This window comes from Heterodontus francisci, chromosome X (assembly GCF_036365525.1).
Source record: "Heterodontus francisci isolate sHetFra1 chromosome X, sHetFra1.hap1, whole genome shotgun sequence".
Lineage (NCBI taxonomy): Eukaryota > Metazoa > Chordata > Chondrichthyes > Heterodontiformes > Heterodontidae > Heterodontus > Heterodontus francisci.
The window spans coordinates 2,300,845-2,321,574 of NC_090421.1; the positions used below are offsets into that span (position 1 = coordinate 2,300,845).

General features: G+C 45.5%; 1 protein-coding gene and 1 long non-coding RNA gene across 3 annotated transcripts in view; one reads left to right on the forward strand and one right to left on the reverse strand.

The window, feature by feature from the left end:
• LOC137358694 (E3 ubiquitin-protein ligase MARCHF9-like) overlaps positions 1-20,730 on the reverse strand; it is a 47,550-nt gene that overhangs the window by 11,504 nt on the left and 15,316 nt on the right. Inside the window, exons 2-3 of the mRNA XM_068024915.1 lie at positions 11,654-11,809; positions 1,456-1,648 (exon numbers count right to left, since the gene is read on the reverse strand). Of these exons, the coding sequence (XP_067881016.1) occupies positions 1,456-1,648; positions 11,654-11,809 (349 nt within the window). The remainder of the gene's footprint in view (positions 1-1,455; positions 1,649-11,653; positions 11,810-20,730) is intronic.
• LOC137358695 (uncharacterized) lies at positions 10,582-20,310 on the forward strand. Of its 2 annotated transcripts, none has more exons than XR_010971266.1 (3): positions 10,582-10,775; positions 18,385-18,480; positions 19,977-20,310. It is a non-coding gene; the product is annotated as an uncharacterized lncRNA (long non-coding RNA). The 2 variants fall into 2 exon arrangements; XR_010971265.1 differs by having other exon boundaries at positions 19,991-20,310.

Consider the following 20,730-nt stretch of genomic DNA (forward strand, 5'->3'; position numbering starts at 1 on the left):
TCTGTTTATTTAGTGGCAGCATTATTCCCCAACCTCACATGGCACTGACTCACTGGGCCTTCTGGTTACATGACCCAAGGATCTTGATCATAACAGTTGTTGGTGTATCCTGCCACATGATGGTTAGAAGGTCACCACAGCATTGTAACTGAATCACTACCTGTTCAACATGGACACTTGACCCGACAACTGGCACAGTGCAGTGATGGAGCAGGGAGAGAAGGAAACCTTCCCCAGCTACTTGCCGCATCCTTGGTCAGACTCATCCCCAGGGAAAGCTTGGGAGCATTATGGTGTGGGGTTTGAACCCAGGTCTCCTGGCTGAAAACCCAAGTAATCTCTCATTATGACCTTCTGCAGTTTGTATTTTTATAAAAGATTTGAGTATAAATCACATTAGGCGTAAAAATAAAACGACATTACAATACAAATTGTTTCAGACAGATTTTGACTGGAAATGAGGGTAACATAAATTTCACAATCTGTTTCATGTTGCTGACTTGCCAATGGGATTACAAAATGAGGCCACTAAATTGGCTCAGCTGGTGAAGTGCATCATGGGAGCTCTGCCCCTCTCCTTGACAATAGTTAAATAGGGAAAGGAAGCTCTACTTGCATGATACCTTAAGCCCTTTCTGCATATGCTCAGTAAAAATGAGGAAGTACGATCAGATGATGGGTAATTCGTGATTTTTTTTTTAATTGAGAATGCTCAGGTGAAGGCCAATAGTGCCCGACCACCAAGGTTGAAAACAGCAGAAGAGAAAACAGAAGACTTGCAATTTTATAGCGCCTCATCGCATCTCTCAGAAACATCTCGCTGAATGAATTGCTTGGAAAGTGGAGTCAGTATTAAACAGCCAAATGCAGCAGGCAATTTGCGCACAGCAAGATCAAACAAACAGCAATAGATTAATAACCAGCTAATTCGTTTTTGCCACAGTCGGTTTTGAGGGATATTGGCCAGAACACCAAAAAAATTCCCTACTCTTCAAAGAATATCCTATAGAATCTTTAATATCTCAGGGCACTGATTTAATGTCTTAACTAAAGGACAGAACTGACAGTGCAACACTCCCTCAGATTGGAGTGGCAATGTAGATAATGTGCTCAAGTCCTAGAGTGGGGCTTGAACACACAACCTTCTGACTCAGAGGTAAAAGTGCTTCCCATTGAGCCAAACTGGCAACTAAAGAAGACACAATAAATCGAATGACACCAACCCGATGTTCTAAAAGCCTGGAGCTAGTTGGAAGAAAGGAAGGCAGAAAGATTCCACTTTGAAGTCCTAGGAAAGTTAAACTAGGAGACTGGAGTCCTGATTACAACACAGTATGGGAGGAAGAAGTGTGCATACTGGCATATTTGAATCTCAGAAGTCACAAGAAAGGAAAGTTGAGAGGATACTGACCATAGTACGATCTATAATTTGATGTTTGACACAGAGATGCTTACCTATACAGACGATGTCCATGAAGCCATACATGCCGTAACAGATCTGGAAGAGCAGGTCCTGTCTCTGCCACTTAGCCGACGGACTGAGGGAGGACCAAATTAACCAGGAGATGCTAGCAATTAGGAAGAGGGAGCCAAGGATGATGGCGGCTATCTGAACCTTTTCAATCACTGTGAGGGAGATTGCCTGCCACTGAAATGGAAGAGAGAAGGGCGCAGAATATGGAAGAATAGAAGAGCGTGGAAGGAGAAAGAGGAGAGAGAGAAAAAGAGGAAAAGAGGAAAATAGGAGACAAGAGTATGACAGAGTGAAGACAAGAAAAAAGAAAACAAGAAACAGGAGAGACAGAAATAAAGCAGGGAATGAACAATTAGAGGGAGAGGAAGAGAAATTAAGAGAGAGATTGTGACACAAGAGAATGAGTGGGCCAGGGTTGGAGACATAAGAGGGAAAGAGAATAACATTAAAGCCAAGCACCTTATGCTAGTATCACATGACTTGATTGCTATAGCGCATGAAATTATGACAGCATTAGACTCTGAATGCCAGACAGGAAGTCACCTAAAGATCTGGCTCATGAGCTGGCTAAAGTTGCCAAGGCAATCAGAGACGTTAAGGCCAGTCTTGATCTACCTTACAGCCAAAAAGAACAATTCTGAGCACCGGTCAGAACAAAGGCACTCAGACATGACAGATCGAGTAGTGTTGGGATTAGCTGTGACAGTATGAAACAGCTCCAGGTCAAATAAAGCACAGGTTAGATACAGAGTAAAGTTCCCTGTACTCTGTCCCAACAAGGTGACTTAACTCAAGCTTCAGTACAGTAGGGCTCAGAAGCAATGTAACATTTTGATTTTGCATATCAGCCATCCTTATGCCCTACGAGTTAGAGTGGGCTGGATTATCAGCAGTTACGTGCTGTGGGTTAGTGACTGGATTGCCATTTTGCTAACTCACTTCAGGTAGGGCTCTATCACCCAGTATAGAGGAGACACTTCCTCTCAGCATGCTGGGTTGGATTTTGACCTGGGGTGAAAGGCCAGTGCTCTCCCCTACTTTGCCAAAGCAGTCCCTGGTCATCATTTACCTCAAATTGTTTGGCACTTCTCTTTTTGTGGCGTTTTTTTTCTCTCTCCTGACTCTCCTCATGCCCTGCTTTATCTCCCTCAGTGAGGCTGGTGGAGTATCAAGTCCCTAGGCCACTGGCTTCTAGAGGCAGCTTTCAGGAGGGGCAGGAGAATGCCTGGTATGACTGGGCTTTCAGAGCTTAACCGAGTTACTAAAATCAGAAAGTACTTAAGAGGTTTGTGCGATACAAGATTAAACTCAGAGCGCTGGACAGTTATGGTCAGCAAAAGTCAGAGATGTAGAGGACGTATTCTACAACACAAATTGTGTGTTGAAAAATATTAAAACAGGGCAGCGCAGAACATGTGGGGCATGTGTTTGGTCTGGTCCTACATCATAGAATTGGTAATACCCTTTGACCTATGTCATATGGTATGACAGTAATTCCTTCCCCTCAAGATGGCGAGTCATGCTGTGTACAGTTCCATAGGTGCCAGCAGCCCCCGGTATCTCATTCAGATCGCCATTCTTCGCATGAGTCTGCTTAATGTCGGCAAGCTATTCATCCATGGTTCGGGTGGGTGGGGAGGGGAGGGGGGGGGGGGTGCAGAATCACAACCCAAGCTTGATCCTGCCCTTACCTGACAGCCACACACGTGCATTTTCCAAGCAAGGGGCTCAGTGGATAGTGACCAGAGGAGCAGAAACTCTGACTACTTCCCCCCTGCCGCCCCCATCTCTCTTGTCTATAGTGTCCGAGATCAGCTACTTCAACACAGAGCAGAAATTAACCCTGGGGTCTGCCTGGTGTGTATTGACTCAGTAACACACCATGCAGTCGAATTACCAACTGAGCCATGGAGCAGCACAAAGTATTATCATACTATATTTAGAAATGACCATTTGAGCAAGATTTGAGGGATCATGCGCATTGCTTACACTTTATTCAGCATCAACAGGCGTGCTACGTAACCCGGAGATTTACTCTCTCTGGGACCTGCAATAAACTGTATGCTTATAGCGTCTGCACAGCAAGGTTTCAACAGAGCACCCGGAACAATAATAAGAGCCAACACCTTTTAAAATGCGAAAGCCCTGAAATAGGGCAGAGACCAGGGCAGCTGTTTGTGTTGCAGTTTCCCCAGGCAATGGAAGCAGTCAGACCTGGTCATCTGGCCAAGTGCTGGAAGCATTTCTCCAGGGATTGAGGGAAGGGAGAGAGAAGCAACTTGTTGGCAGGGTCACTCTTCTCAGAGCGCCTGGTGCTGCAGGAGAGGGAGCAAATAGCAGAACCGGCCATGTGTCCTTGATGGAGCTGAAGGGAGATGAGAAATGACAAATCCAGAGGAGTTGGAAAGGTCAGAAGTATATATATCATGGACATCGGAAGGAAAAAAAGACAAATTTATAGTGCACAGCCAACGAAGTACTGTTGTAATTTGGAAACATGGCAGTCAATTTGTGCACAGCAAGCACCCACAAACAGCAATGTGATAAATGACCAGATAATCTGTTTTAGTGATGTTAGCTGAGGGATAAATATTGGGCCTAGGACTAAGGGGAGACCTCCCTCAGCTCTTCTTCAAACAGTGGCTGTGGGATCTTTTCTGTTCAATTGAGAGGGCCAACAGGAGCCTTGGTTTAATGTCTCAGCTAAAAGACGGCACCTCTGACACTGCAGCAATACCTCAGTACTGCACTGGGAACGTCAGCCAAGCTTATGTGCTCAAGTGGAACTTGAATCCACAACCTTTTGACTCAGAGGGGAGAGTGCTACCCACTGAGCCACAGGCAACAGACATAATCTGGGTCTCACAGTGTTCATTTAATGGTCACATCATCAAGTAATGAGCCCAAGGACCAATCCATCACAGAATCTAAAAGTGACCCAGAAAACCCAGCCATAGCTTGTCATTTGGCATCCCAACAGAAAGCAGCTGTCAGACCTAAAGAGATCTGTGAAGGTAAGGCCAAAAATTATATTGGGCATGAAGGAAAGTCCCACCAGGTCATATTTTACCAAGTGGATGTTAATCAATACGACAGGTGGGGGAGGGCCAGGGCAATGCTTTGCATGAATGCACCTTCCCACACAGAAGGATTCCCAATGAGTCAGTCCAAATGCCAACATTCTGTGCAGAGCAAAAATTCTTGAAGAGAAATGCTTGCCCGTCAGCCAGCAGGTCGGTACCTATCCATTGTGTAGCAGGCAGCAGCACAGCCTTGAAGCTGTGTAGACACCATCAGTGCTCCATCTACCTGCAGTATCTCAGGACTACAGAAGGTGGTGTATAATCGGCAGGAGCAAACTCATGCTGCTGTTTATCCAAAGCACTCAAGACCCTGTCCCCATTTGAGAAGGCCAACCCTGATATAATTAGGTGGGAGAGCATCAGGGAAATGGGGGAGGTCTCCTGCTCACCATCCCCAAAGTTTGTGGCTGGTATTGTAATATTCCAGTCATGTAATTATCAGTTCCGAAGAAGGGTCACTGACCCGAAACGTTAACTCTGCTTCTCTCTCCACAGATGCTGCCAGACCTGCTGAGTATTTCCAGCATTTCTTGTTTTTATTTCAGATTTCCAGCATCCACAGTATTTTGCTTTTATGTAATTATCTAAATTGGATTATATCAGAGAATCTGATCCACTGAAGGGAATGCTTGAGGGTGGTTAACTGAGGCAGTTTTCTCAGGAATGGAAGAATTGAGTGAAGGGATATCCAGTGTCCCAGAGAAAGCCAACTCCTCACAGCACCATCAGTGACAATCAGCATCTCCACAGCACAGCTACATACATGCCAGGAGGATCCAGACAGCGAGGTTGAGGAGGAAAGCAAGAAAGACTAGCATTTATAGAGTGTTTCACAACCTCAGGACATCCCAAAGCGTTTTACAGCCAAAGCAGTACTTTCTGAAGTGTAATCACTGCTGTAATGTAGAAAACGCGGCAGCCAATTTGCGCACAGCAAGCTCCCACAGACAGATAACCAGTGTTTCAGTGATGTTGGTTGAAGGATAAATCTTGGAGTGTACAGGTCAGGAGGAGAAAGTGATCTTTGTCTGCTCAAGGCCATGCACACAGTGGCAGGAAGTCTAGAATAGTTCCCACCTCTGCTCTAACAACTAGGGATTTAGATCTCACTGGGCCTGCTAATGAGATGAGATTTCTGTCTGAGGATCATCATCTACATCAGACACTTGTGTCCACTGCAGATTTCTGGGGATGACTATGAGGAAGTCCATGTACCAGAACTTCAGAACCTGGGGCAAACTTATCTGCAGTGCAGTTCACCATGAAATATGGAGCGACTACTGTGCAATCTGCAGATGGTGATGGTGCAGATCATGAGTGCAGTGGGAGCACATCTTCATGAATTCTCACACAGCTGCTCTCGAGGTCTTGGGCTCCAATCTTAAAGATGTCAACCGTTGGCCAGCTTCAGGATCTGGGAGATTGGATGGAGACAGCCATACTGCAGGGATTGGCATTGCTGTTCAAAGTGCTGCTCCCAGACATCACAGAATCATAGAATCACAGAATAATACAGTGCAGAAGAGGTCCTTCGGCCCATCGAATCTGCACCGATGCATTAAAACACCTGACCTGTCTACCTAATCCCATTTGCCAGCACTTGGCCCATAGCCTTGAATGTTATGACGTGCCAAGTGCTCATCCAGGTACTTTTTAAAGGATGTGAGGCAACCCGCCTCTACCACCCTCCCAGGCAGTGCATTCCAGACCGTCACCACCCTCTGGGTAAAAAAGTTCTTCCTCAAATCCCCCTTAAACCTCCTGACCCTCACTTTAAACTTGTGTCCCCTCGTAACTGACCCTTCAACTAAGGGGAACAGCTGCTCCCTATCCACCCTTCCATGCCCCTTATAATCTTGTACACCTCGATCAGGTCACCCCTCAGTCTTCTCTGCTCCAGTGAAAACAACCCAAGCCTATCCAACCTCTCTTCATAGCTTAAATGTTCCATCCCAGGCAACATCCTGGTGAATCGCCTCTGCACCCTCTCCAATGCAATCACATCCTTCCTATAATGTGGCGACCAGAATTGCACACAGTATTCCAGCTGTGGCCTTACCAAAGTTCTATACAACTCCAACATGACCTCCCTGCTTTTGTAATCTATGCCTCGATTGATAAAGGCAAGTGTCCCATATGCCTTTTTCACCACCCTATTAACCTGCCCTTCAGCCTTCAGAGATCTATGGACAAACACTCCAAGGACACTTTGTTCCTCGGAACTTCCCAGTGTCAGGCCATTCATTGAATACTTCCGTGTCACATTACTCCTTCCAAAGTGTATCACCTCACACTTTTCAGCATTAAATTCCATCTGCCACTTTTCTGCCCATTTGACCATCCCGTCTATATCTTCCTGTAACCCAAGACACTCCACCTCACTGTTAACCACTCAGCCAATCTTTGTGTCATCCGCGAACTTACTGATCCTACCTCCCACATAGTCATCTATGTCGTTTATATAAATGACAAACAATAGGGGACCCAGCACCGATCCCTGTGGTACGCCACTGGACACTGGCTTCCAGTCACTAAAACAGCTGTCTGTCATCACTCTCTGTCTCCTACAGCTAAGCCAATTTTGAATCCACCTTATCAAGTTACCCTGTATCCCATGTGTATTTGCTTTCTTGATAAGTCTCCCATGTGGGACCTTGTCAAAGGCTTTGCTGAAATCCATGTAAACTACATCAACTGCACTACCCTCATCTACACACCTGGTCACATGCTCAAAAAATTCAATCAAACTTGTTAGGCATGACCTCCCTCTGACAAAGCCACGATTGAAGGAATCCCCGAATGCCTCTCAAAGACTAGCCCACATTTGGGCCACCATACATCCTTGCATGTGTGACATTGGAGGGGCCCCAGGAACCAGGAGCAGGCAGCAGGTGTTTCCAATGCAGGTGTAGGGTCATTGCTATGCACAGCACAAGATGATGTAGGGCACTGGAATCCCGGCAGGCCACCAGCACACTTACTCCTTCTATAAAGGAATCCCTTTGGAGAAATGGTAGGTTGGATGTTCGGCATCACAGACAATCCAGCCACCATCGGAAAATGTCGACAGTCACATATCAACATTAAAGCAAATGGCCAGTGAAAGATAGGATTTGAGGATTTGCCCAGGAAAGTGTCAGAGGTGGTGATTTGGGGAATGATCCATTTGCAGATTGCAGCTGAAAGAAACAAACCAGCTCCCCAGATACCATCTTCAATCAGCGCTTGGTCCACCAGACTTCCTTGGTGCAAGAGGGAATCAGCAGCTAATTCCTCCGACGTGGCTCCTCCATCATGCTCTTCACCTGCTGTGGCATGACCTCTTTACAAGGCGAAGTTGTGAAACATGCAACAGATGAGGCTTATTTTTGAGCTCCTGGAAGGGGTTTATACTTGAAGCTTGCTCCCCATAGGGGTCATGAGCCATGGCCCAGAGGCTGGTGTTGGTTTTCCATCCACTCTTCCTTCCCCTTCAGATCAGAGGGATTGCCTTAATACAAAGACATTGTCAAGAGCTCACAGGGAAGGAGGCTTTCAACAGAGTTGGTGGCCAGGTAACAGCTGGGCACTGAAAGATCAAAATGTCTTTGAGCTCATAGAGGGCGCAGGATTGTGTACAGGAGCCTGAATGGCAACATAGGCGCAATCAATGATCCTACGTGCTTTCAGAAATTGTGTAGAATTGTGTTGCCCTATTGTAGTGCTGGCAGTCCCTACTGAGCGTGCTCAATGATGCATCCGTGATCTCCTTCATATGATTGGCCCTCTTGGTATTCCTGCCCTCTAACACACAAATAGCGCAGATGTTCGCTGTTATGCCAAAGACGTACAGGCATAACTTGGAAAGAAAGAAAGACTCGCATTTAGTTAACACCTTTCGTAACCACAGGACATCCCAAAGCACTTCACAGCCAATGAAGTACTTTTGAACTGTAGGAAAATGCGGCAGCCAATTTGCGCACAGCAAGGTCCCACAAACAGCAATGCAATAAATGGCAAGATCATCTGTTTTGGTGTTGGTTGAGGTATAAATATTGGCCAGGACACCAGGGAGAACAGTTTAACATTTCATCTGAAAGACTGCATCTCCAACAGTGCAGCACTCCCTCACTACTGCACTGGGAGCACTGGATTATGTGCTCAAGTCTCTGGAATGGGACTTGAACCTACAACCTTCTCACTCAGAGGCGAGAGAGCTGCCCTCCACCCCGAGCCATGACTGGCATCTATTGAAAACAATAACAGCGCCACCTCAAAAGCCCCAGGCCGAAGGGAAGACATTAATCTACAGATATAAAGATGTGCCGTGTTTCCATTGCAGAATCTCAAAGCGAAGTATAGACACTGATCAGAGCTGATGCCATTAATCAGCCACTCACATGCTTTACATCTTCTCATCCCCTAACTTGGGTTACTGCCGTGAAACTCATCTCAAGGTATCCGGGTGTCCGTCATCAGTGGCCCAGCATGTCACAGTGGCAGGACAATGCGTTTTATAGCTCATCCTCAGTCCTACAGCTGGATGCGTGACAGTGTGCACTGGGATTAGAGGACCGAGAGATACATATACACTCTGGGTGGCTTGTTTCTGGTAGCTGGCTTAGTCTAGCCGCAGGGAGTACATCAATTCATTTGATGTTCCAGTACTTTGTAATTAGAGGATACCACCTGGAGGAGTGCGAATGTTGAGCAACACTTTCACCAGTAAGCCAAGCTAATTAACTCAGGCACAGGTTTAGACCAGCCCCTCCTCTCCCACCCACCCCCCCCCCCCCCCACCCCCACAACCATCATCCAGCTCACATTTCAACTCCCCCTGTGCACAACATCAGATTTATCACTCGTCAATAAAACCACTTTCTGCAATGTTTAAAGGGGGCACTGTCTTCAGGAAAAAGTGCTGGGAGGGGTAAGGGTGGGGGTGTTTAGTTTCTTGTTTGTTTGAGAAAGAGAGCTGCAACCAGAGACTTGTTTTGCATCACACTGATGTCACATTCAAGGTAACCATGGCATTGTGGTTTTTGTCAGCAAATGAGAAACAGTTGCCAAGCACTTTTTCCATGCAGACACTGCCCCTTTAACAATAGGTTTTCCATTTCCACTCCGCCCCTGCCATACCAGTTGTGTTGTGCAACTCATGCAGACCTAGCGCCTGGGTTCAAAAAACTGGCACGGCTATGCAGAAGAAACCAGACACAGAGCTGAAGCAGCAGTCAGCTTACTGTGGGTTTTGTGGTGTCTTTTAAGTGACATCGCAGAAGACTAACACCCTTTGCTGGCAGGTTTGTGGTTCAGGCCATTAACTGCGCGACCCTGTAAAGTACTGAATCATATCGACCGGACCAGGGTTTGGTCCTCAGTTGGTACTGAGTTAGCTGGACCCGGTCAGCGTAGAAGCTGAGGTGCTCCAATGGTCCCAGTGACCTGGATTAGGGAGGGGAAAGAGTCAGCTAAGGGTGCTGCTCCAGATTTTTTTTTCATTCATCGACATTCCGCCTGCCCTTCCCCCCCCCCACCGCACCCCCCACCCCCACTTGTACCCCTTTGCTGGAAAGTGCACGTGTGCAGATGCTGGGAAGGCGACAGGCTCAGGCTTGGCCATGATGCCACCCAGGGTTGAATGCCCTGCTGATGTTTTGCTGTCCAAGCTCACAACGTTAATGGACAGGCAAGTGGACAAGGTATCCGAGGGTGGCTGGTGCCTGTGAAACTCTATGCCAGCACCCAAGTCAGGAGAGGAGGAAGAAAAATGGTGAACAACTGGGAGGGGGTGAAATAACTACAGGTTTCCTGCAGACTCTAGGGAAATTCCACATACACAACACCCTCTGAATCCTGCTGTCTCAGTCTCTGTTACTATGTAGGTGTTACCATTTGTAAATTAGTAAGTCTGTCCGACTTGGCCAACATTTGCAGTACAGCTGTGACATCATTGCGAAATGGGTTCACTGCTCACTGACACAAACATGTTGACGTCAGTCTGGAGTCAGCTCCAGATAGAAAGAAAGAGAAAGTCGAGCCAGCCTCTCTGAGGGAGGATGTCTCGCTCTGCTTTGCTGCTGAGTCCAAACCAAAGCTGCTTTGCGTTCACACCACACCTCGGTGTCAGCGTAGGGCAAAAGCTGTCATTAGGCTTATAGTGCGGAGGAGGCCTTACTGTTTCTGGTCTCGGGACTGGAAGGTGTAGGAGGTGAGGACACATTCTCAGCAATTAGGAGGTAGGGTCTTTTTTAAAGTTAAAAGCCTGTCATCATTTTGACTTTTGCTGAATAAATTCTTTCTCCAGTGGGTTTGAAAAGGTGCTGTATAATCACCAACACCTTCCTATCAGCTTCCTCTGCCTGCTATTTCACTGAAAGCACTAACATCTTTCTTTATGGATAGAGGAATTTGAGAGGAAAATGTTGATGAGATTGGAATTAATATCCCACAGCAGCATTTGATAGTAAAGGGGGTGGAGAGAAGGTGGGGTTTGGTTTGGTGGTGGGGTGGGGTGGGGTGGGGTGGGGTGGGGGGGGGCGGCAGTTGGAAATGTCTTTATTTGTTTCTACCCTGTTAGCGATATTGCCTTTCTTGCAGTAAACCGAAAGGCATGACCAGCATGGCATGGGGACTGTGCATGGCACCAAGGGGTCTGTGACTGGGTGGGACAATGCACTGAAGCTCCAATACATGGCAACCATTTGGATCTTTGAGTTATTTCAATAATTACCCTGCCGCCTCTTTTAAAAATAAACATTCATCCCTTAATCTTCAACATCTGGCTGGATCCAAAAGCTTGCACCCAATCCACTGCCAGTACTGCAGTAAATAGCCACCAGGAGGATGTAGAGCCTCCTGTGGGATGATTCACCTGCTCCCACCACTTCCAACCTCAACCTCCACCCCAGGGAAAAGCATTGGAACGTTACAAGGCAGCTCAGACACCACCTGATGGCCTTGAAGCATTGGCAGGGGCTACCCTTTCAAATCGTGGGCTGAATGATCTGTCATGGAGAGGCCAAGCAGGAGACTACAACTGTGACAGACAAAACATATCCAAGCTACATTTCTCTTGCCCTGCTTCCCAACATGCCAATGGATGTCTGCAACTGACCTGCAGGGGGTTCTTGGTGCTGATTGCCAGGACCTGGTATTTAAAGTAACACAGCTCACAGCTCCACGAGCCTCGCTCGCTGATCCAGCGGATTAGGCATGGCTGGTGGGTGCAGCGCACAGAACCATCACACCGACAGGGACTCAGTAAATCACCCTGTAAAAACAAACAATATACAGCACATTAATCACACATGTATTCAGAGATGGGGAAAAAATGGATAGCCTCCCTATTGGTGTTCTACATAGCAAGTCATAAGCGTTTGAAGAACAAACTTGCATTTATATAGCACCTTTCATGACCTTAGGATGTCCCAAAGTGCTTTACAGCCAATAAAGTACTTTTGAAATGTAGTCACTGTTGCATTGTTGGAAACATGGCAGCCAATTTGCACACAGCAAGATTCTACAAACAGCAATGTGATTATCTTTTTTTAAAGTAATGTTCATTGAAGGATAAATATTGGTCAGACACCAGGGAGAACTCCTCTGCTGTTCTTCAGAAAGGGCCTCAGTTTAATGTCTTATCCAAAAGACGGCACCTCCAACAGTGCAGCACTCCCTCAATACTGCACTGGGAGTGTCTGCCTGGATTTTGGGTTCAAGTCTCTAGAGTGGGACTTAAACCCTCAACCTCCTGACTCAGAAGCAAGAGTGTTACCCACTGAGCCAAAGCTGACACACATGCTGGTCTATTCAATAGACAAGAATTTCTCTTTGGTTTTTTGAAGCAGAGATGAACCACGTTGCTCCTGTCGTCTCCGACATGTCTCAGTGCACTCAGATCCACATCAACTGTGATAACACAGCCCACACATACATGGAGTCTATTATTATCCATTCTAGATGGCACAATTACAGATGACATCCCCACAGGGATCCTGAATCGCTACAGCCCTGTTATTTTCACACTACATTTAAAAAAATCTCTTTAACAAGAACTCACATCGAGCAACATGCTTTCCTTGATCTGATCTTTTTTGATAAGATTTATTCTTCCCCAAACACCTCCCACCACCCCCCTCTCCTTATGACTCCTGCTGGGATACAGCAACCCTTCAAGTACCTCATCCAAAACTAGCATTCTTCATGTGTGAGCCCAGTGAGGTTTGCCAGCTTATTCAACGGTGATGTACATTACAGTCCAGTCAGATGCCACCATCACCCAATGTCTAGCCACACAGTCAAATTTTGGAACAGGAGTGAGAGGTCACTGGGCAGCAATGAGGACCAAAAACTCTGGCTGATTGTAGCACATGCATGCCTGCAGGCATATACATGTAAAGACCTATTAAACACAATCTCAGGCTATGAAGAGGCCCAGCGCTTTTCTCTGTGGTCCAGTGATCTCAGTTAGTTATTGATCTCGCCATCTGGTTATTTCCATTGCCTATATTTTGACTATAAATTTCTCTTATTTTCCCCTTCTAAACTACACTTCTATTTAAAGGACAGTACCATTGAGAAAAGGTCACTGCTATAACCTTGACTCATTTCTTTATAAGCAATCAAGGCAATCACCTGAAAATGTTGAAATCCATTATTACACCATTTGCACGCGTAGTGTATTGAACTTTCATTTATGTAGCTCCTTTCACAACCTCAGGACACCCCAAAGCACTTTACAGCCAATGAAGTACTTTTGAAGTGTACCGTAGGAAAACACGGCAGCCAATTTGTGCACAGCAAGCTCCCACAAACAGCCATACGTTAATGAATAGATAATCTGTTTTTGTGATGGAGAGGTAAACGTTGGCCAGGACACCAGGGATAACTCCTCTGCTCCTTTTGCAATAATCACAGAATCACAGAATAATACAGTGCAGAAGAGGCCCTTCGGCCCATCGAGTCTGCTCCGATGCATTAAAACACCTGACCTGCCTACCTAATCCCATTTGCCAGCACTTGGCCCATAGCTTTGAATGTTATGATGTGCCAAGTGCTGGCAAATGGGATCTTTGGCATCCACCTGAGACGGCAGGCTGGACCTCAGTTTAACATCTTATCCAATCTCCCAGCAGTGCAGTGCACCCTCCGCACTACCCCTCCAACAGTGCAGCACCCCCTCAGCACTACACTGGGGCTGTCGGCTCCCATTATGGAGCAGGGCTTGAACCCACAACCTTCTGACTTAAAGGCAAGGGAGCTACACAATGAGCCACAGTTACATACAAACATACAAATTAAGAGCGGGAGTAGGCCACTCGACCCCTCGAGCCTGCTCCGCCATTCAGTAAGTTCATGGCTGAATTGATTACTCCACATTTCCACCTACCCCCAATAACCTTCCACCCCTTTGCTTATCAAGAATCTATCTACCTCTGCCTTAAAAATATTCAAAGACTCTGCTTCTGCTGCCTTTTGAGGAAGAGAATTCCAAACAGTCATGACCCTTACAGAAAAAAAATTCTCCTCATCTCTGTCTTAAATGGGCGACCCCTTATTTTTGAACAGTGACCCCTAGTTTGAGATTCTCCCACAAAGGGAAACATCCTTTCCACATCCACCCTGTCAAGACCCCTCAGGATCTTATATGTTTCAATCAAGTCGCTTCTTACTCTTCTATGCCTAGCCTGTCCAATCTTTCCTCATAAGACAGCCCACCCATTCCAGGTATTAGTCTAGTAAACCTTCTCTGTACTGCCTCCAACGCATTTGCATCCTTCCCTAAATAAGGAGACCAGTACTGTACACAGTACTCCGGATGTGTTCTCACCAATGCCCTGTATAGCTGAAGCATAACCTCCCTACTTTTGTATTCAATTCCCCTCATGATAAACGATAACATTCTATTAGCTTTCCTAATTACTTGTTGTACCTGCATACTAACCTTTCGCGATTCATGCACTCGGACACCCAGATCCCTCTGCATTTCAGAGCTCTGCAATCTCTCACCATTTAGATAATATGCTTTTTTAAAATTCTTCCTGCCAAAGTGGACAATTTCACACTTTCCCACATTATACTCTATTTGCCAGGTCTTTTCCCACTCACTTAACCTATCTACATCCCTTTGTAGCCTCCTTATGTCCTCTTCACAATTTACTTTCCTACCTATCTTTGTGTCATCAGCAAATTTAGCAACCATACCTTTGGTCCCTTCTTCTAAGTCATTTATATAAATTGTAAAAAGTTGAGGCCCCAGCACAGGTCCCTGTGGCACACCACTCGTTACAACTTGCCAACCAGAAAATGACCCATTTATGCCTACTCTCCATTTCCTGTTAGCTAGCCAATCTTCTATCCATGCCAATATGTTACCCCCTACACCATGAGCTTTTATTTTCTGCAATAACCTTTGATGTGGCACCTTATCAAATGCCTTCTGGAAATCCAAGTACAAACATCCACCGGTTCCTCTTTATCCACAGCACATGTAACTCCCTCAAAGAACTCCAATAAATTGGTTAAACCTGATTTCCCTTTCACAAACCCATGTTGACTCTGCCTGATTACCTTGATTTTTTCTAAATGCCCTGCTATAACGTCTTTAATAATAGCTTCTAACATTTTCCCTAAGACATATGTTAAGCTAACTGGCCTGTAGTTTCCTGCTTTCTGTCTCCCTCCCTTTTTGAATAAAGGAGTTACATTCGCTATTTTCCAATCTAATGGAACCTTCCCCGAATCTAGGGAATTTTGGAAAAATCAAAACTAACACATCAACTATCTCACTAGTTGACAATAATGTAACTGAGAAGGCCCCTGTGATACCCGACAGTGTAGCCTGAAGCCCTTTATACTACTGCCTGTGTCACCCAGTGTACTTTTCGCCATCAGCCGTGTCTGGTACAAGATAGCAGAATCAATCAGTGCAACATATTAAACAGTTGTTACATTGCACTGGGTGAACTCAATCAAATTCACTCCTTAATTTAAGAAGAGATGTATAGTCAAGAATGATATGTATTTTCTAATCCCAGTTCTTCAGTTATTAAGTGAAACTGACAACAGAAAATATATATTGCTCTAAAATGCCCTAATCAATCACATTCTTATAAAACTAACAAAGTAAATGATCATGTCAACAAGATTAAGTTTTTTGCTAATAGCATTTCAAATGGGGGAAAAAACAGTGAAAGTTGGCCAGTTTAAATTTAGCACTGGAGCCTATGTCAGTCCAGCAATGGAGGGAAGAACATTAACAGAATGGTGACCAAGTCTCCTCTTTCTTCTAAACCTTTCACAAAAGGTTTGTAATTAGTTTTACCATATTCTAAAATACACCAGAATTTTATTTTTCTTCAAATCTTCCATTTAAATTTTGCAAACCTAATTAGCTTCCTCTGGTGTAATTAAAATGTCTCTTCATACTCTGGAAAAGAATATTTACTTCAAAATGATGGAAAGTACATCCAGTGAAGAAGTGTCACACATGAATATTTCCCCCATGCTCTCTTCAGGCCGTGCTTCCCCATTGATCCTGTTCTTCCCCCTGCTCTCCTAGTACTTTCTTTGTGCTCTATTCTTTCCAGGCTCCTGCCGAGGATAGACTCTGCAGTGAGAAGCAGGCACACCCATGTCACTGATATCTGCATATCAATACCTGTTTTCTTAAAAACATTATTAAAACACTGTTTACTCACAGCACTTTCATATTATGAGTATTATATAGTATTATAATTTAGATGAGGGGGGTCTGTGATTACTAATCCATTTGAAAAGGGATCCTTCAAACAAAAAATTTTGAGAACCACTAGTATAGACACATGCAGGCACATATAGACACACACATGTACCATATGCATATAAAGACACATACAGACACACAGATGCACATGCATAGACAGGCTTGAGTGCTTGTAGGTACAGGAAAGTCATGTAGCACACACAGAGAAAAAACATGCAGAAAAAGTCTGATGTGTGAGAGAAGAAGCAGAGTGTTTCAAACAGTTTACATCAGCAGGTTGCAGGTGAACACACTTGTGTTCTGTGCACTGGAATGTACAGGCAGATGCGACAGCCCAGAACAGCAGCGTTCACAAATCATGCCCCTAAACCCCAATCAAAACACACCGGGTACTCTCCTTCCAACTTCTGCCCTCAGTAAAATTATTCCAGTAAAACTAAGATTAATTGATTAAAGTGCTACAATCATGAGACTGTTGTTGATGTCAATCAGACAGGAAATCCATCATTTCCGACCCAAGCTACTGAGAAACTTACACAAGCTGGAGTTCCATTTGCCCACTGTGGAGCACCTTCTGTATTGACAGATCCCACCTACCCATGTTGACATGAGTCAAGCCTTAGAGACCACCTCCTGCTATGGTCAGGTTGCAGATTATCGATATGGAACAAAGATGGGTAGATGGAGTTAAGGTACAGATCAGCCGTGACCTGATTGAAAGGTAGAACAGGCTTGAGGGGCTGAATGGCCTCCTCCTGTTCCTACGCTGAATCCTGTCCCTGTCCCTTTCCAGTAGGGATCACTGGATTGGGATCAGGAATGGGGATCCTGGCTGATTTTTTTCTTCCCTCAAACCAAAAGGCATGCAGGGAACAGCTATCCCCTCGGTCATCACCCATGTCGAGATCAGTTAACTCAGCACAGCCCAGGGATAGAATCAGGGGCCTTTCTGGGCCAAACGGCTCACGACCACACCCGGCAGTGCATTTACCGTCTGAGGCACTTTGGATTGATGCCACTTGTGCCATCCTCTCTTACACCAGTCAGCGAATTAGTACTTTATTGAATGAAATTTCACAATTTCAAAATAAGGGGGAAGCAACTTAGGACTGAGATGAGGAAAAATTTCTTTACTCAGAGGGTTGTGAATCTTTGGAATTCCCTACCCCAGAGGGCTGTGGAAGCTCAGTCATTGAGTATGTTTAAAGCAGAGATTAACAGATTTCTAAATACAAATGACATAAGGAGATATGTGGATAGTGTGGGAAAAAAGCATTGAAGTGGATGATCAGCCATGATAATATTGAATGGTGGAGCAAGCTCGATGGGTTGAATGGCCTACTCCTGCTCCTATGTTCCTATGTAAAACAAACTGCCAAAACCTTACCAATACACAAAGAATCTATTGAGGAGATATTGAAATCGGTGTTTGAACTAAAGCCAAAAGCAGACCAAGGGGAAAAAAACAGGACTGCCCCTTTAACTGAAATCTACTGCACTCCAATCCAATTGGACATGGAAGGACACCATCCAAGGCCATTTCACTCTCGATATGGAGCAGAGCTACACAACTAGTAGATGGTCAGTGTACTCTTGCCACAGAGTGCAGTGTCAAGCTGCCTGAGCAGATCGAGGTCAAACATGCATTAACTGTTGCATGACCTGCACTTGTTCTGGTGGTGAACCTTCCCCATTGCCCCCCCTCAATCAGAACAAGATGTCTCGCCATGAATTATTTCTGCCTCATCTTTTGTTCTCCAGCATGGGGCCAATGGCTTTCCAGCCACACGACACTGGGAGCTTTCATCATGTCAGCTGTGGCTCACACTCTCACCTCGAGTCAGAGGGTTGTGCATTTGAACGCCACTCCACATAAACCAGGCTAACACTCCAGTGCAGTGCTGAGGGAGTGCTGCACTGTCAGAGGTCCCATCTTTCAGATAAGATGTTAAACTGAGGCCCAGTCTGCCCTCTCAGGTGGGCGTAAAAGGTCCCATGGCACTATTTTGAACAGGGAAGTTCTCCCCGGTGTCCTGGGCCAATATGTATCCCTCAAGCAATATTATTAAAAACAAATTATATTATCATATTGCCGTTTGTAGGAGCCTGCTTTGTGCAAGTTGGCCGCGGCGTTATTATTCCAGCATGAGTCAACGCAATCAAGAGAAGAACGCCAAAAAACTGGAAAATAAATAGAGGTAAGGCAATGAGCAAAAATCAAACACAGCTCAGTTACTCAGCGTTGAACTGCGTTTTAGCTGTTTGTTTCATCTGCACTTTGCTTTAGTCACCTTCAGACTTGACTATTCCAATGCGCTCCTGACCGACCTCCCATCTTCTGCCCTCCATAAACTTGAGGTCATCCAAAACTCTGCTGCCTGTATCCCAGTTCACATCAAGTCCCATTCACCCATCAACCCCTGTGCTCGCTGACCTACACTGACTCTCAGTCCAGCAACGCCTTGATTTTAAAATTCTCAAATTTTGCAAATCCCTCCATGGCCTCTCCCCTCTCCATCTCTGTAACCTCCTCCAGCCCACAACCCTCAGGGATATTTGCACTCTTCAAATTCTGGTCTCTTGAGCAACGCTGATTTTAAATTGCTCCACCACTGGCGGCCATGCCTTCAGCTGCCTGGGCTTCAAGCTCTTGAATTCCCTCCTTAAAACTCTCTCTCCTCCTTTAAGACAGTCCTTGAAACCTATCTCTTTACTAACCTTTTGGTCATCTGCCTAATATCTCCTTCGGTGGCTCAGCGTCAAATTTTGTTTGTTAATGCTCCTTTGAATTGCCTTGGGACATTTTACTATTTTAAGGGTGCTATATAAATGCACCTTGTTGTTGTTGCACCATGGGCCAGTGTCTCCTATCTTCCTCAGTCTGATGTTTTCACCACTATCTGAATCTGGAGCTGACCTTTGTACACTCGAAATATTATTGCTGTCATTCCCTTGCAGAGTGCAGTGCACTGTGCTGAATGTTTCTCTCTGGCTGTCAGTTTTCTGAAGCAGTGACATTAAAAATGGAAAGAGGATCCCTCTTGTCTGCTGCCAGAGGCTGTGTTAAAACTGCCGCTCTCCCCCCCACCCCCCCCCCCCCCCACCCCTGCTTGTTCAGCAAGTAAATTTTCTAGCCAGCCAGTGAGTAGCTAAGTCACACACACAGTTGGAAGAACCCAAGTTCAGTCCCCGGTCTGTATTGAAGTAGCTGATATCTGAGCTGGTGTGGGGGTGGGAGGTACCAAAATGCTACAGTTTGTCTGGGGTGGCAGGGGCAATCTTCCAGGGTTCTTGCTGCTGATCGGTGTCCAGCGAGAAAGTGCCTGTGGGTGGATGTCCAGTGAAACACTGCCCTCCCCCTAGACCGAGCCAGTGAAACATTCCACTGCATTATACATCCATATTTCAAAGCTATTGATGCTGCAAACTAGCTGAGTTGGAGGTGCGTTGTGACATGGAATCAGATCCACTCTGGCCTGGACTGAAGGAAGCAAGTTTCACGCGAGCCTTTGCCTCAATCCTATCACATCCTACACAGTGGAGGCCGGACACAAACCCAGAAAACACATCACACATCAGAGAGTGTCAGGTACCTGGTTATGAGACACTTGCCCAGCTTGGCCCAGCATGCAGGAGATTTGAATAAAGTACTCCGTGAGCAGTGAAAAAAATAAATCTATATTTAATTCTGCAGTGCTGTCTTTCCAGCTCACGAAGAATCAATAAAAACAAAAGTAACAAAACTGGAATCCCTCGGAAAATACGCAGCCACAGATGAAGAGTTGAGCTGCTGCCCATCAGAAAATCATGTAGACAACTGTTTAGCGACAGACAGCATTGTCTGGGTGGATGACAAGAGAAGAAATGCAGCACTCAAAAGGGATCAATCAACAGCGCTATTTAAAGAGCTGCTATTTCTGCAGCCAAGGGGAGGAGAACAGAAGGACCTGACATTTTTGTTGCGATGAGGACATCACTTCCACACCATTTATATCACTGTGTTGCAACATTTTACAAACACAATAAAACAAAACACTTTTCTGCGATGCCTCTTGTTGTTAGTTAGCCCGCTGGCATTCTCATTCCAGGCTTGCAATTGAAGAATTGCCACTTGGATAGGGTACTGGAGAACTGGAGGTCACTAAGCAACAACTTGCATTTATATAGCACCTTTAACCTGGTAAAAAGATCCTAAGGCACTTCACAGGTACGGTATTAAACAAAATTTGACACCGATCCACAGAAGGAAATATTAGTACAGGTGACCAAAAGCTTGGTCAAAAAGGTTGATTTTAAGGACCAACTTAAAAGGAGCAGGTAGAGAGGTGGAGTGATCTAGAGAGGGAATTCCAGAGCTTAGGGCCTTGGTAGCTGAAGGCACGGCCACCACTGGTGGTGCAATTAAAATCAGGTATGCTCAAGAAGAACACAGAGCTCTTGGAGAATTG